This window comes from Ochlerotatus camptorhynchus, unplaced genomic scaffold (assembly GCF_037179485.1).
Source record: "Ochlerotatus camptorhynchus isolate MF236.1 unplaced genomic scaffold, CSIRO-AGI_Acam_v1.1 ptg000403l, whole genome shotgun sequence".
Lineage (NCBI taxonomy): Eukaryota > Metazoa > Arthropoda > Insecta > Diptera > Culicidae > Ochlerotatus > Ochlerotatus camptorhynchus.
The window spans coordinates 645,798-663,374 of NW_027040889.1; the positions used below are offsets into that span (position 1 = coordinate 645,798).

The 17,577-nt window shown below is 38.4% G+C and overlaps 1 protein-coding gene across 1 annotated transcript in view; it reads right to left on the minus strand.

The window, feature by feature from the left end:
- The window catches only part of LOC135710827 (uncharacterized), a 35,074-nt gene extending 32,906 nt beyond the window's left edge, over positions 1-2,168 (minus strand). The window contains exons 1-2 of the mRNA XM_065233523.1: positions 2,079-2,168; positions 1,394-2,023 (exon numbers count right to left, since the gene is read on the minus strand). Coding sequence (XP_065089595.1) covers positions 1,394-1,556 — 163 coding nt within the window. The 5' untranslated portion in view covers positions 1,557-2,023; positions 2,079-2,168. The remainder of the gene's footprint in view (positions 1-1,393; positions 2,024-2,078) is intronic.
- Positions 2,169-17,577: the final 15,409 nt, after the last annotated feature.

Below are 17,577 nucleotides of genomic sequence, written 5' to 3' on the forward strand. Positions count from 1 at the left end.
CATCGGACTATTGTCTACATGAAACAACCTTAAAGCTAAAACAATTCAAGTGTTTCTAATCCGTGCCAAAAAGCGAGATGAAGATTCCCCAAATTCGAATAATTCTTCGACAGCCGTAAACGTACGCATCATAGTTGTTAGTGGTTCGTTGTAACCGAACGCCGTTCGATGGTACCGCAGTTGGAGAAGGGTACCACTTCGGTGGTACTCGGATATCCAACAGCGAGAGAAGCCTCGAGCAGTCGACCTCACCATTCAATAGCTTGGCAACAAAAACTGCTTGCTGATTTTTCCGTCGGCATTCCAGAGTATCCAAGCTCAGCAGATTGCAGTGATACGGCGGGAGATTTTGCGGATCACGCCATGGTAGATTACGTAATGCTATCCTGATAAACTTGCGCTGAACACTTTCGATCCTCAAGCTCCAGGTCAACTGATGAGGAAACCAGACCAAGGAGGCATTTTCCAGGATTGGTCGCACAAGTGAGCAATAGAGAGCTTTCAGGCAGTGTGGGTCAATGAAGTCCTTCGATATTTTCGACACAAAACCTAGCTGGCGATTCGCCTTTGTGATCAGAGCAGAGCGGTGGAGGTGAACGTCAACTTATGGTCCAGTAGAACACCAAGATCGCTGAACTGGTCGGTTCTTTGAAGAACCACACCGTTGATGGCATAGTCAAAAACAATCGGCTGCCTGATGCGGTAATACGACATTACCATACATTTAGGAATGCTGAGGGTTAGCTTATTCCGACGACACCAATCAACGAACAGATCCAATACCGATTGAAGACGAATGTAATCCTCAGCAGTCCGCACCACGAAGTACAGCTTTAGGTCATCGGCATACGCAAGCTTACAGCCATCTCCAAGTAGAAGAAGTGCGTCGTTGATGTACAACACAAACAGCAACGGGCCAAGATTACTACCCTGTGTTACACCTGACGAGTTCGTGAAATACGAGGAAGTACTGGAATCGAGTTTCACTCGCAGAGACCTGTCAGTCAAGTAGTTATTATGTCATTTGTAGAATCCGAAAGAACCGTAAAGTTCCAGTTTTGGGTTTGTTCTTGATCTTTTGGAAGGTCATTCTGGAACCTCCCCCTCCCCCACATCGTAACAGAAACCAGATTAAAAAATGACCCATTTGCAAAATAAAAGCATTTTAATGTTGCACTCGTATACCTTCCCGGGAAAAAAATTGAAATCATCATCACTTTCATAGTTTTTCTATTCTTCACAGGGGCTAACTTTGATTTGCCTGTTATGCTGAAATGAGATTTTATCGTAAATAAAAATCTACCGGATAAGCTGTTTTTGAAAAATTAAATCAGGTTCCCACTGCACTGCAACTATTGCCAAAGCATTCACCACCCCCCAGCCACTAACTTACCTTCCGGTGCAACTGCATCAAAGTACCGCTGTGCAGCAGAAATCTCCCGCCCGTCGTCTCTCCCTTTTCCGTTGTTCCAGGCGAAAACTTTTCCCGCTAATCCGACGGTAATCAGCAAGATTACGGCTGCTAAGCTTCCCTTTCTTCGTTTTTCTGCAGGCATTATTGCTTCTGGTGCTGTTGCTGCTGCTGGGTCTGTCTGTCTAATTTCATAGCACTTCACCACCACTAAAAACGAAGACGATGGCAAGAAATAAAAATCTCGATTTCCGCTGCTGTGACGTCCGCTTCCTTCAACGAGCTTATCTTCAAATGGGATGAAACCAAATGACACTTGTTCGCACGCACTTTTCCGCAGACAATACACTCCCCCAATTTCCGTTATGTTTTTCAGTTTTCTTCACTTCCTGTTGAAACCTTTCGGTGACTTTTCCTACCAAGCGGCTCTGTATCTTCTGTTCGTTCAAATCGGGACTGTTAATCTGTTCTGCTTTCGCAGCGTTCGCACTCTTTCATCGACAATTTAGCGCGCCTATCGTAGCTTTGTGAGGTGCTAATCCGATAGGGGGATGATGCTGACTGTGGCATCGAAGGCTTTCCACGCTCGATTGGAAAAGGAAGCAATCGAAGCTGAAATACAAATTAATTCTTGCTCAAACACAACAGAAGTGGCCTTCACACCTACCTATAAAGTCAACAACGATCGAAAGCCAAACGGATCAGAGATTAGAAAAACGGATCCAATTGGGCGAACTCAACACGTATCGAAGGGTTGGAATCTGGTGGGGCAAGGTCAGGCGTGGCAAGCAGAGTGGTTCGTTTTTCAATCTTTTGGCGTTTATTGAAAAGTAGATAGAATCGATTGGAATCGTCCTGCCAGTCAGCTGCGTCTCGTGATTGACCGGTCTGAGGGCTTGGGCGGATGGAATCCCTTTGTTTCCTCCAAAGAGCTACAGCCCTGGCTGGCCAAACAGCGTGCCATTGGCACTTATCAATGGCGAGCATTTTTATTGCACGTTCCGATAGATTCGATTGCCTGTTTGTGGAGCAGTTCGATTGCAACTAATCAGGTATAATGTGACTATTTGTTTATCATTTTGCACGGGATATGGCATGATGGGGGAAAGATAGCACCAGGAGACACCCCAAGCCAAACAGATGGAGGCGCCCGATGCCGTGTGGCTAGTGCCAGACCAGGTCATAAATTTTCTTTGTTCGATGTGCTTGGCGGAACATTGCGCGGTTATCTAATGACTTGATGCGCGGTTATGACTGAAGTGCGGCTCTTTGATGACGGTGAGCTTATTAAAGTAGCGTTTATATTGCGTGCCAATTTTGAGTCAGCATTTTACATCAAGTGCAAGTACACTGCTAAGTGATAGCTTCCCGCAAATATCGAAAGCGGATATTCATGAAAAAAAAAATCAGCCCACCAGCATTTTTAAATAATCTGGGCTGAAAATCTTGATAGCAAAATATTGTGGGATCTCCCATTCTGTTGAAGTACCAATTTTATTGACAGCCTTAAATCATATTGAACGTTTGACAAGTTGATTGCTTCGTTAAAAAGAAAAGTTAAGAGTTGTGTCCAAAGCACGACCGCATTGTTGACGTAGAACTGCGAGATTATTTATGCTGCTCCATTTATTAATATACTAATAACAAACTAAATGGTTTTGAAACTTAACTCCAAAATTGATATTTTTTGACGTAGGACTAAGTCTGTGATTTCTATATGGGGGTACACTTTGTGAAAACCGAAAATGGAACATGTAACGAAATTATGAAAGATTTTGAACGATAATAACTCAGCTGCCCCTGAACCAATTTCAATAATTTTATCACCAATCGATCAGAAATATTTCTACGCATCGAGTTGATTTTCAACAAAAAACTATTGAAAAGGTGGTAAATGTCAAGCATTGACCAAAAGCGTCATGCATATGCTGCTTCCCCAACACTGTCATCAAAATTGCGTAACATTTTGCACATTCATCGTAATAATAAGAACCACACGCCCCCAACGACCACACAAAATGCTCTCCAGAGAATCTTGTAATCAAACTTGGAAGCAGGGGTGCAAGTGATTTTGATCGATTTTCTTCATCGACCTTCTATTGCGTTGATAATTCGAAGGCAAACACATTCATTGATACGTTTGTTGTTCTGGATGATAGATGAGCATAGTAGAAATAGTGCGAAATAGGTTAGTGAAGCCATGGTCATCAAAAGAGAAAATCGATGAAGAGAATTGACTTTCACCCCTCTGCTTCTAGGCCTCTTAAATCAGCCGTCGTCATAGCAATGAAAAATAGCATCGCACCGCCTTTGGTTCTTGGGTTACACTTGCTGGTTGCAATTCTGCTGTTCGAAATTTTTGAAGGACCACCAAAAACATGCAAATACTATTTTCTATGGATGCCTAGAAGTCCAATTATTCGATTAACGATTAATCTTAAAGACTTTTCCAGCTATTCGATTAAATATTTATCGATTTTTCAATTATTCGAGCGCGTAACCTTCCAAACTATCGCAGAAACCAGTTCAACCCCTGTGCAGCAGCAGCCGGGCCGAGACTCTTGCGAGTGCTCAATCATTGAACCGAAGAATATGGGATTGTCCAGTTCGATTTGCTGATCCAGCTGCCTACATGTCATCATCAACTTCCAAAGGCTTTAAGCATGTTCTACCATCGGCCCTTTTAAGGACCACCAAGATTTTCCAAAAGAGCTAAATTTCTGAACTTGTCCCATCTAAAATTCATATGAGGGAGTTAGAAGGAAAGAAGTGTAAGTGACTTTGATCGATTCTCTTCATCGACTTTCTCTTTTGAAAGCCACAGCTTTATAAACAAATTGTACGCTATTTCTGCCACATAGTTTGATAAACGAGGTTTTCATCTAGCATCCAGAATGGCATACTAATCAAGGAATGTGTTAGCTGCTAAATTATTAACGAAACAGAACGTCGATGAAGATAATCGATTAAAGCCACTTACACTTCTCTCCTTCTAACCCCTTCATATCAAAAGGTTCTTTTCAGGGTTATCAAAGTCATACTAAAGAGTATAAACAGAGACAACCCCGCTCAAATTCCTATTCCTACTTAAAACACAAGCTCTTGCTGCAGTTAACAAATAACATTTATTATATAAGACCACGTAGTCCTATGTCCCCATTGCGTACAACTCCATAGGGCTGCCCCGTGTTGTTTTTTAATTGCCTTGTTATTGAATAAACCCTAAAATTAAGATTCAATTTCGAGAATCAGTTCCATTATTACTCATAATTAGATAAACATGTTCACCCAACTTTCAGAAACATACTAATGTTAGTCTTGCAAAAATAGATTTAACAATCAAAGTACACCTGACATCACAAATCTTTATGTTGCAGAACTATGGCAGACAAGTGGTTTTCAACTGCAACTTATTAAAGTCATCTTAAATTTATTTTATCCACTGACTGTGCTCAATTAAAAAACGGTCTATTGGACAAAATATAGGATTGACAAAAGGTCTAATGGACAAAAGGTCAACTGAAAAAATATTGATTGTACAAAAGGTCGAAAGATGAAAGGGAGACAAAAGATCGAATGATTCTTAGAAACATAAAGATCAAATGATGATAATGTTGACAAAAGGTTCAACGGTTGAAAGGTCGAATGATGAGTAGAGAGGAGACAGTAGAATGGAAAAAACGCCCAATGATTCGAAGGGGGACAAAAGGTACAATGGAGAGCAAATAATACGACAATACAATTAATATTAAATAACATATAAAGAACGAACTGTGATTAAAGATGGAAAAATATTGATAATACAGTCCTAACTTTCAGTACCAGTTTAAAAATGGATGGGAATAACAAAAAACTATACAATCTGCAATAAACTTGTAAATCGACGAATTATTCATCGCGGTTTGGAAGGAATTCTTGAACTTTTTCTTTAATACGGTGCACGCGGTGCACAATGGTCTCGTCCACTGTTTTGGCGATTTTATCCCACCAATTTTTTTGTAGTGAAAACTCGCAAGATCCTACTAAAATGTCACCGGATCGTTATGTGACTGGATGAAGGGCAGAATTCGTTTCTGAAGACATTTGAATCGGAACCTCCTCGAGCCTTCGCCTTGTAAAATGTTGGTCCTGGAAGCTGTCCGAAGCCAGCCTTTCGTATGTGACATCATCCATAAGTATGCACCCACCGGACTTGGTCACCAGGTTGTCATACAGCCGGTTGCGAATTCGCTGCACTGTACTACGGGCGGCATCGTACTTTTTACTCAAATCGCGATCGGACACACCGGGAGATCGAAGTGTGCTCTGCTTCAAAACGGTCGCGAAAAAAAATCTACTATCAAATTACTCGTTTATTATGTTTTCGTCGCGGTTTTCCAAATTTTATCTGAAGATGATTTGCTAGTTTTGAAAATCGATAAGTTTTTTGAAGATTAGTTTTTGTGCATTTATGACCGATATTCCATTGGAAGTTTTTTTTTTATTCATTGGAAGTTAGGTATTTCCTGGGATATGATCCATTTGATGATTTGTCAACTGTTCAAAGAAGTACTTAGATGCTACTATCGTTCGGTTTTGTATTGTTTTTATACCAGTAGCTTACAATCAACTGGACAGGATTACTGGATACATTGGATTCATGTGGTGAGACCTTTCCAGTATTATAATTTGGTATTTATTGACTTACGTTTTGTAACAATCAGGAATTTTGTATAAATGTGTATATAATTTGATAATGTTAAATTGTTTGAATTAAATTCCTTAGGGTAGGCAGTAGGAAGACACAAGCATTTTTACTGAAATCTTTCCTAAGACGGGTCCACTTAATTCATGGATAAGGTAGGAAAGGGACAGTCGCGCAATTAAACGAGCCAAGTTATCTTTCGTGTTTTTAGATTCACGATAGGACACGAAGGGTTTCGGGAAATGATGGACTTCCGGTTCGTCCGAGTTTTACTTTCCTTTATCTGAGGATTCACGGTCTCGATCATTTCGTCCGTGACTTCCCAACGTTCTTGAAGTGTGCGCGTTTGTTCGTGGTCGTTTTCCCTAGTTAAAGTATGTAATTTAAAGTGATGTCTAGTGTTTAAAATTAATTAAAGATTTTTGTTCGTTCCTTTAGCTAGTAGAATAAGTGTGCGTTTAGAGAATTGTGTGTGATCAGGAGAAAGGCTAGATACATCTACAGGTAATTTTTGATGTGCTCAATATGTGCTGTCCATGTCCGTGCTCGTGCTTGTGCTCACTGTTCTGGTGTAGTCGTGTTAAATCGTTCGCAGCAATTCACCGTGCCCAAACGCAGCAACTTCTCCCCAACGGACGGAATTTCCCGGTAATCGCCAACCGGCCGGAAGCGGACGGATCCTTCACGTAATCGTTCCGAGGAGATTCAGGGGATCTCCACGTGGACACGGTCCACCCGCCGGTTCGTCAACCTACCGGCACGGCAGAGTAACCGCCATCGCATCGGCGTGTGAAATGCCATTATCAGCGAAGCACCTCCATTCATCGGATCACCATCGACGATCCCTAAAGAGTGCGTCGAACCCGTCGATAGGTCATCGACTGTGACCATCACGTAAACCAACATCATCTGGTGAGTCAAGCCTTTTCTATTTTTGGAGTGTGGCGTCCGGCGAGGGCGCCACGGAGTGATTTTTTGCCAGTCTAAGACTGATGAGCGAGTAGCGCCGAGTTTCCGTAACGGACGTATTGTAACGTTTAGTAGAAGTAACGTTTTTCAACGCCAACGTCGTTGTCACCAGGAGCGCAGACTCGTTTGGAGCTGAGTTGCCGATAAAGTGACGTCACACACATGATTAAGTAGAGCACATGACCACGTTAGTTAGGGAGAGAGAAATCGCACACACATAGGAGATAAAAGCGAACACACACAAGTAAACCAAAATCGAATGGAACATGTAAAGAAATATACGTAGGATAAGTAATGTTATGCACTAAATATACCGCCTGAATAGTTCCGTGATAATAAATGTTTTCGTAAAATGTCCATCTCCCTAGCTTTAATTGATTGAATGTATTCGACATTACTTCGCGTTCTCCGTTGTAGTTTTCGTGTCCCGTCCTCATGTTGAGAGTTTGAATGTTCGGGGCTTCCAGATCGGGGCGACGTCTAGTGGCAAGTGACGAGACTGCCGATGATGATAAATTCTCTTTTGTAGAGGTTTTTAGGTATGGGTGAGCTCTCACCGACTCTCTGAGTGACTATCGTGTTTGTGGTTTCATGGGGATAATAGGGGTTTCCCGTTTTGGACGTTTAGTTGAAAGCCGGCTTGCCTGATCCGTAAATCCTTTCTAGGAAATTTATTGGACTCGCCCTTAGGAGAGTCTCAACCGGGCAAATTTACATTGGGCGTGTGGTCTCCCTTGTGGAGTGGCGCTTAAGCCACACGTTTTTAGAGACGGATCGCCCGGGCTGGCTACAGTTTATATGACTCGGAGCGTTTGGTACGGTATGTCCACGCATCCTTCCACCCCTGAGGATTCAAGAAATATTTGGGGCAAATTTCAACGCAGTAGAACTGGCCGTTAAGATGTTTGTATCATATCTCAGATATTCTACCATCATCAATATTGACAAGAAAAATGATTAGGAGTCATCTAACCTACACTGCAAAAAATAAATTTTAATATTACATCCAAGAGGATGCACTTCAATCATGTCGAAAAACTCATGTAATTTTTTTGGCCACAAAAATAAACAAAAGCAGTAAAAGCATCGTAATGTCAGTTCATGCACTGTATTAATGATACATTTGTCCTTTTTTAGCAAGTAATATTGCACCATATTTTCGACATGATTGAAGTGCATCCACTTTGATGTGATATTAAAATTAATTTTTTGCTGTGTAATCATTTTCCATTATGCTTTCTCGTACTAGCTGCGTTTGTATTAGATTAGATTAGATTGGAAATCGTGATCGGACACACCGTTGCTTCTGATGGACCTCACGACCTTTCCATGGAGCTGACGATGGGCAGTTCTACTTTGGACATCTTTCTATTTGGACATTTTCTTATCACCATTTGTGGCACCATTTGGCCACATCAAACTTCACTATTTGTGGCACCATTTGGCCACATTAAACTTCACTTCTTTTTTTTACTGAGTTCTCCTTTTTAGGGGTTTGTCATCATCCATTGATATCATACACTCAGTTTTGACTTTTGTCAAGACTCTCTCTAGACTGGCTCTAGACTGTGTCTAGACTGTGTCTATACTGTCTAAATTTCTTTATTCCAAACGGTTTTTATGTTTACAATGTGTTGTTCAAATAATCTAGTACTTCACCATTCTAAAGAATGGAGAGGGATATGTATCGGAGAGAGTAATCGGTCTCGATCCTAATTGGTTGTTATTTTGCATCTTTCTTTCGTGCGCTCGGAGGGCTTAAGCTCATGCGCGCGAAAGGGAGAATTGTATTGTCGCGTGGGTGAGTTTTCTATTCCGTGGGAATGTTTGTCGTCGGTCGCGTGCTTCGAGTGGATGTCAGCGTTTACGTTTTCGTTCTTTGTCAACCGTTCTGGTTTCTTCATGTGTGGTGGGAATATGATAGGTATGCAGTTAGGATGGTCATAGTCACTTGTTCGTTCTGAGGCAATAAATTAACCTTTCGAAATCTCAAGTGTGAAATGATGATGGTTGTCTTTGGTGTTAGGAAATTGGTTCTGGAAAATGTTGTTTTACAGTGGGAATGGATTGTTGGGTACGTCTCGGATTGCAAACATGCATTTTGTGAATTTGGGTCGATCGGGTCTTAACGTTAATGTCTTTTGAAATTTATTGTCGTGGGATAGTTTTGTCTGGTCATGACTTGGTCGGTTTTGTGGGAACGTAATTTGCATGTCTAATTGAAATTGAAAAAGTTAAGGTTTGTACCTTACACCTTCCCCCCAAAAATGGTGAATGATGTAACGTAGTGAAATCGTTCAATTGTTGTCAACATTTTTTTTTAAATCGTGAAAAATCAAGACGTTGTTTACTCTCTTATAATTTTGATTGTTTTTATGCTATTGAATTTTCCTATTACGATGTTTAAAGTTTGATTTTGAGCTTGATAGTTTTTTTTTTTTTTTTTTTTTTTTTTTTTTTTTTTTTTTTTGTTTGTTTTTCTTCTTGTTTTTGTTTTATTGTGTTTTTGATGAGAGATGACTCTCATCTATCTTGTTTTTGCAATACATGAAAATTTTGGTTGCATGTGTGTAAGCTGTATATTCCGTTAAATTTTGATTAGCCTATTTTTATGAATTTTGAATGTTTGTTTTGATATTTGATGTACTATTGTGCAATTTGGTTCCTCTAATTTCTCTACTATGTATGGTCCATTATAGAAAGAATCTAATTTTCGTCTATTTTCTATCTGTAAATATACTTTATCTCCAGGTTTAATGTGTATTGGGTTTGCTAGTCTATCTAATTTTTCTTTTCTTGCGATTTTCTGATTTAAAAGTTTCTGTTTCGTTATTTCATGTGATTTTTGTAGTTTGTATTTCAATTCCTTACTATATAGTTCAAAATTATATATCGGGTCAATTATTCCAGTTCTTAAACACGGTAAATTTGGTGTTATAGGTTTTACTCCAAAAACTAATTCATATGGTGTGTATCCATGATCAGTATGAGGTGTAGAGTTGTAGTTAAAAGCATAGAATTGAAGCCAATCATCCCAGTTCGTTTGGTGTTCACTGACAAAGGATCTCAGATACTCGTTGAGGCATCTGTGATTTCTTTCCAGTGATCCCATCGTCTGAGGATGATATGCTGTAGCAAAAGTTTGTTTAATCTGTAGTAATTTGCAAATCTGATTAAGTATTTCATTTTTATACTCGGTTCCTTGATCTGATTTTAACTCCAAAAATGTTCCGTAAATAAGTATAAAATTTTCAACTAAGCCTTTTGCTATAACATTTGCTTCTTTAGTAGGTATAGGAATTAATGTAATATATTTTGTAAGTTCGCATTGTATTGTAATAGCATATCTGTTGTTTCTATCAGTTTTCGGAAGTGGTCCTATTGTGTCAATAGAAACTACTTCAAATGGTTTTGATGGAGTGTTTGTGATAGTTAATTTCTCTCTTGTGTGTTGCGTTACTTTGTTCATTTTACACAATTCACAGGCCTTTATGAATTGTGCAATTGTTTTTTTCATACTTTTCCATGTATACCATTCTCGAAGTTTTCTGTACAGTCGATGCTGTCCAATATGTCCTCCTAGTGGTGTTTCATGGTTTTCTTTTATTACGTTTTGTATTTCGCAAGGATCACGTATGAACTTTGCTGGTTTAAAAATTAAAATTTGAATATTCTTAAGTATTCTGTTACATAATTGTTTTAATATTCCGGCCGGTATCATTGTAAATATTTCATCATCGTAAGGTAGCGCAAGTTTTGCAATTTTCATTTTTCTCATATCATTTTCAAGTTTCGAAAAAGCAAACTCCAAGGTTTGATTTCCATTGTTCAATTGCATTTCAAACTCATACACTAGTGTAGAACGTTCATTGCAATGTTTTCCGTAATATATCGCAAATTTAATATTATTGTTATTTATTATTACTTTAAGTTTAGGTAAGTGTCTAGTTTCTGTCTGGTTTTCGATGTCGTACATAGAGAGGTGATCAGTCTCACTAGCAGATTCATCGCGTCGGTCTATATTATTTTGTCTATGTTTACGCGTCATAGCTCTTGTGTTAACCATGAGCACAGATAATTCTTTTAGTTCATCAGATGTGGTAACGATGCGTGATAGAGCATCAGCACCTACATTTGATTTTCCTTGTATATAATCAATTGTAAAATCGTAATCTGCAAGATCTAGCCTCATTCTAGTTAATTTCGAAGTTGGGTCTTTCATTCCAAAAAGAAAGACTAGAGGTCTGTGATCTGTTCTTACCAAAAATTTTCTGCCATAAAGGTATGCTTTGAAGTGGTTAATCGCCCAATGAATGGCTGTTAACTCTTTTAAAATAACGGCTTTATTTTTTTCGCCTTTGGTGAAAGTTTTACTGGCAAAGGCTATTGGAAGGTCATTTCCGTTTAAATTTTGGGATAACACCGCTCCGCATCCAACGTCTGATGCATCGGTGGTTAGAACAAACATTTTTGAAAAATCTGGATATTGTAATATGGTTGGTGACATCAGGTACCGTTTAAGCGTTTCAAAGGCTCTTTGGCACTGATCAGACCAATTAAATTGAGCATTTTTCTTAAGTAATTGATTCAAGGGGTGTGCTATAATTGCAAAATTTGGTACGAATTTACGATAGTAGTTGCAAAATGCTACATATCGTCTTACATCGTCAGAATTTTTTGGTACTGGATAATTCGATATTGTTTCATATTTCGAGCTGTCTGGCAAAATACCTTTATCGGTGATTTTGTGACCTAAATACGTTACTTCAGTGCTGAAAAATTTGCACTTTTTCGCGTTTAATTTCAAATTAAATTTTCGCAACCTGTTAAACACAGTTGATAAATTTTCCAAGTGGTGTCGGATTGAACATCCTACTACAATTATATCATCTATGTAGACGAAAGCCATTTCAGGTGTTAAGCCTGCCATTGCTATCGTCATCATTCTCTGAAAGCTGTTAGGACTAATATTTAATCCGAATGGTAATCTTGTGAATTGATAATGTCCCGATTGCGTGGAAAAAGAAGTAAATTTTCTCGAATTTTCATCTAAGGGTATTTGATGAAATCCTGACATTAAGTCAAGAGTGCTAAAAAATTTTGCTCTACCAAGCTGATCTAGAATAGCATCAATTCTTGGTAGCGGGAACTTATCTGCTAAAATTTTCTTATTTAGTTGCCGGAAATCGACAACTAAACGCCATTTCTTAATATTATCCTCCGACTTTTTCGGAACTAGGAGAATCGGATTATTATAGGGTGATACTGAGGGTTCAATAATTTTTTCTTTGAGCATCTTTTCTACTTGTGTTTTAATTTCGTCGCTTTGTGCGTAAATTGTTTTGTAATTTGGGATGTAGACAGGATTGTTGTCACTTAAGTTTATGTTTTGAGAATAGAAGTTGTTTTGTGACAGAGCTTCGTTTGGTAGACAAAATACATCTGCGTACTTGTCTATTAATTTATAAAAATCATTTTTTGCATAATCTGGTATATTTCTTACATCAATTTCATTAATTATTTCATTAATTCGTTTCTTATCATTTGATTTACTGATATTTGTTTTAACTACGTGATAGATTCGTAATGGTTCCATAACTGGTTTAAAGTTATGTATATGTACAGGCTTGTTTGTAGTATTAATAAATTTTATACAAGGATTGTTTGGAGAAATAATTGTGTTTCCACAAAATATTCCTGGTTTGATTTCTTGGGAGAAAACAACCATGTCTTCTGATATGTTTAACTTAGATACATTTCTTATCATTTCGCATCTACTAGGTAAAATAAATCCATTATTTACATTATCCTCTATGGGAACTTCGATCGAATGGTTTTCAAAAATAAATTTCAATAGCCACTGATCGTAGTCAATTACGCATCTATATTTACAAAAGAAGTCCCGGCCTAATATGCCATCGGTTGGAATCGGAAAATTGCTATTTACGATTTGGAAATTGTGTTTAAGTTTGAGGCCATTATCGAATTGTAAAATGGTCTCAGTTTCGGCGAGAGTTTCGGTTACACCCTCTGTTATACCTGTTATTTGGAATCTTTTCATGTGGTTAAATAGCTGTGAACTTGATATCTTATCCCGTTTGAATACTGATATATCCGAACCTGAATCAATTATGAATGAACATTTGGTGTTGGCCATATGAACATGTAATCTAATATAGTTTGTTGCAACCAAGTTCATTGCATAAGTTGAGACGGGTGTGGGCATTCCCCTAAAAAATTGTACTGGGGATATTGCTGCATTTGTTGCATGCTCCCTAGTGCCAGCTGGTTTACGCTTGCATTTGGTGAGCAGGTCAGGTTTGCTTGACTCATCACGTTTTGTCTTTGGTACTCAGGCTGTGTGCCTGTGTACGAGTTAATTTGAGGCGCAGGAGGTAACTGTGCCGCTGCCCCCGTATAAACTCTTCTAAATTGTTCGTTGTTTCGATTTGCTGCGTGTGCGGGAAATCCGTTTTGCTGCCTGTTTGTATTGAAACGTTGGCGCTGGAAATGTGTGCCATTGTTGTTTTGGTAATTTCGTTGTATATTGTTATTGGAGTAGCGTTGATCTCCATTTCCTCTGAAATTATGATTTCTTCCTTGTTGGAAATTGTTCCTTTGGGGAGGTCTGTTTTGTTGTCTGTACGTATGGTTGTTTCTGTTTGGGTAATTATTATTGAAATAATGATTTGGATGCTGTCTGACGGTATTCGTCATCAGCACTTGGGCATTATTACTGTCGACATTTTCATTAACTTTGAGGATAGCTTCTTTAATGTTCGTGAAGTTTCCTGCTTTCAATATGATTTTGGTCTCATTAGATGGGATTCCGTTTATAAGGGATTCTAACCCAACACGTGTTGCCATAGAATTTGCAACGTTTTCGGGAACTTGTTGTTCCATGTAGAGACTTTTTAATTTAAGTGTGAGATTTTCTACCTCCTCACAAAATTCAACTGTTGTCCCTTTTCTTTTAATTTGTTTCAGTTTAGCAATCAGGGATTCCGGTTTCTCCTGACTTTTGCAGCGAGCTTTTAGATCGTTAGCGATATCTTGGAGTGTATTTAAATTATTTCCAAGCCCTAATCTTGCCTTTTTTGTTAATCTCGTTTTAACAAATTTTACAGCGGTTGCAACCTGATTTGCTGCCGTCAATTCCGTTAATAATGTTAAAGCATCAATGAATGCTTCTAAATCATCAGCTGAGCCGTCGTACATGGGTATGATAGACGTTGCTTGTTTTATGTCGAAAGGGTTTTGATTCTGATTTGCCATTTTGGTGGTTTTTGTGATCTTTGTTCTTAATGTTTTAAGAGCGTGTTCGTACGAAATCGTAGTTTTTGCGATGCCTGTTATTGAATGCGTAGGACTAGTTTTGTGTCTAGTCGTATGCAATTGAATAATTTCTAATTTGTGACTTATTATCTTCTGAATTTCGAGATTCCATAATCTAGTATTTTTCACAATTGTATTGAAATCTTCGTCTTTTATATTGTTATGTTCTTCTTGTAAATAATTTTCAATATCAGCTATTAAAGCATTATTTAATTTTTCCTTCTGTCGCAGTAATTCTACACTTAATTTTGTGTTTACTGCTTTCTTAAAATATTGATATAGTTTATGCAATTGTACATAAGATTGCATTTCATGTTAATTAGCTATTGTTTCTCATTAAGTGATAATTTACTTAATGGGAGCCATGTAATGGGATCGTCTCCAGGAAGATCATTAATTCTTGCTATCAAATCTTCCCATGTTTTCGGGTTTACTAATTTTTTAGTACCAATTGGTGCAAAGGGTTCCGTTTCCTTTCCATTCTCTACATCTTTCAATAGATTCAAAAATTCTGTCCATTCCTTGTCATTCATTATGTATGTTAAATTTTTGATTAGATATTCAATATATTTATCTACACAAATTTTTTTTTTTTGAACTATGAATGCTTTGTTGTATCCTTAAATGTATAAAACTTTAATTTTCTTCTTTGCCTTCTTTAAGAACAACTGCGGTTTCTAGAAACTCATCAATTAGTTTCCACAGTTCTTGCGAAATTGGATCTTCCATTTTTATTTTTTCCTTATTTTAATAAAATTGATTGGACCAACAAAACAAAATTTAAATATCCTTAAAGAATACCTGTTGATGATGATTTTTCATTCCTCTGGGCGGCCTCTGGTCTTGTCTTCTTGTCACTGATGATCTTGGTTTTCTTGCTGGATTCCACTGAATTTCGATTCTTAATTTGTATTTTATCACTGTTTACCTCTTAAGGCGAGGTAGAAGCCTAAATTGTTTATGAACCGCAATCACTTTTGACGCTCTTACGTGGCGTACTTCAACCACTTTCTTATGTCTTATAGATTTTTTTTTTTCGATTATTACGCTGTTTCAAGCGTGGCGATTGTTGCTGCCGAACGTGCCGCACGAACAACTTGTCCTTTGATATTCTTCTTAATTAATCTGCCAATTAGCACAAGCAATACACATATCGCAACAGCGATTAGCACCCACAGTTTAATCGTGTGACTCTCATGGAAATCGGTATGAGTTTCCAAAGATGTGGCCACGTTCACTTGCTGGTCACCTTTTTGGTGCGCAATTGGCTCTTTTGAAAAGAAACCCATTTTCAATGTCACTTTTGATATATTTCACTCAACAACACTCAACATTCCAGTTTCTCGAACCGTCACTTTGGTCAATTTTCTTCTCACAGTTTTTCAAGAGCTGCGATGGTGCTTATTGTCACATTTTCAATTACTTCAGACGCACATATCGTCGAAATTAAAAGTTTTTATATATCACTGGTAGCGCTTTTTGCATTCACTTCATGTCTCTTAATCCAATTTAATCACTTAGATTACTTTCAGGCTCTATCATCACGGTCGCCATTTGGACATCTTTCTATTTGGACATTTTCTTATCACCATTTGTGGCACCATTTGGCCACATCAAACTTCACTATTTGTGGCACCATTTGGCCACATTAAACTTCACTTCTTTTTTTTACTGAGTTCTCCTTTTTAGGGGTTTGTCATCATCCATTGATATCATACACTCAGTTTTGACTTTTGTCAAGACTCTCTCTAGACTGGCTCTAGACTGTGTCTAGACTGTGTCTATACTGTCTAAATTTCTTTATTCCAAACGGTTTTTATGTTTACAATGTGTTGTTCAAATAATCTAGTACTTCACCATTCTAAAGAATGGAGAGGGATATGTATCGGAGAGAGTAATCGGTCTCGATCCTAATTGGTTGTTATTTTGCATCTTTCTTTCGTGCGCTCGGAGGGCTTAAGCTCATGCGCGCGAAAGGGAGAATTGTATTGTCGCGTGGGTGAGTTTTCTATTCCGTGGGAATGTTTGTCGTCGGTCGCGTGCTTCGAGTGGATGTCAGCGTTTACGTTTTCGTTCTTTGTCAACCGTTCTGGTTTCTTCATGTGTGGTGGGAATATGATAGGTATGCAGTTAGGATGGTCATAGTCACTTGTTCGTTCTGAGGCAATAAATTAACCTTTCGAAATCTCAAGTGTGAAATGATGATGGTTGTCTTTGGTGTTAGGAAATTGGTTCTGGAAAATGTTGTTTTACAGTGGGAATGGATTGTTGGGTACGTCTCGGATTGCAAACATGCATTTTGTGAATTTGGGTCGATCGGGTCTTAACGTTAATGTCTTTTGAAATTTATTGTCGTGGGATAGTTTTGTCTGGTCATGACTTGGTCGGTTTTGTGGGAACGTAATTTGCATGTCTAATTGAAATTGAAAAAGTTAAGGTTTGTACCTTACACTACTCCGGCGTTAATTTTGAGGCATCCGATTCGTCGTCAAGGTTTCCCTGTACGTTTTTAGCACGCGCCATACGGTGGATCACGATGGATTTTCCAATTGACTGTGCACGATGTTTTTTTTTTTCTACGCTCCTCTTGCATGGTGACTGTCTCCAAATCAGGAACGTTTTATGAACTGAAAAAATACAGTGTTTTTTTATTGTCAATGTCAACAAATAGGCATTCCGAAAACGTCGACTAAGAGCGCTGTAATGAGCAAAAGAGTTTGTTCCATTACTAAAAGGGCCATGGTTTATGTTGATGAGAAAATGAGCTAAAGTGAAAAACCGACATTATATGAAAAATTCAAATAAAATATGTTTATCATTAAAAAAGCTCATTTTCTTTATAGTTATGAGCTTTCAGAACAAGTTTCTTGGAACATATGGATTAAATTATTACTGGTACGGACTGGTCTAACCAAAATTCATTACCCTATAACCATATGAACACCATAAAAGCGTGGTTCTTATTTGCTGTTTTTTTTTTGCTTCTGCGTTCCGTTGCACAATGTTCCATTTCACTTTTCTGCATTCCATGTTTGAGGTTCATTCGCCTCCTCCACGTTCCGTCAACCACCTGCACCCCACCGTAGATGGTACGCAACACCTTCCGTTCGAAAACACGAAGGACGCTTTGGTCCTCTACGAGCATAGTCCAGGTCTCGTGGCCGTAGAGGACCACCGG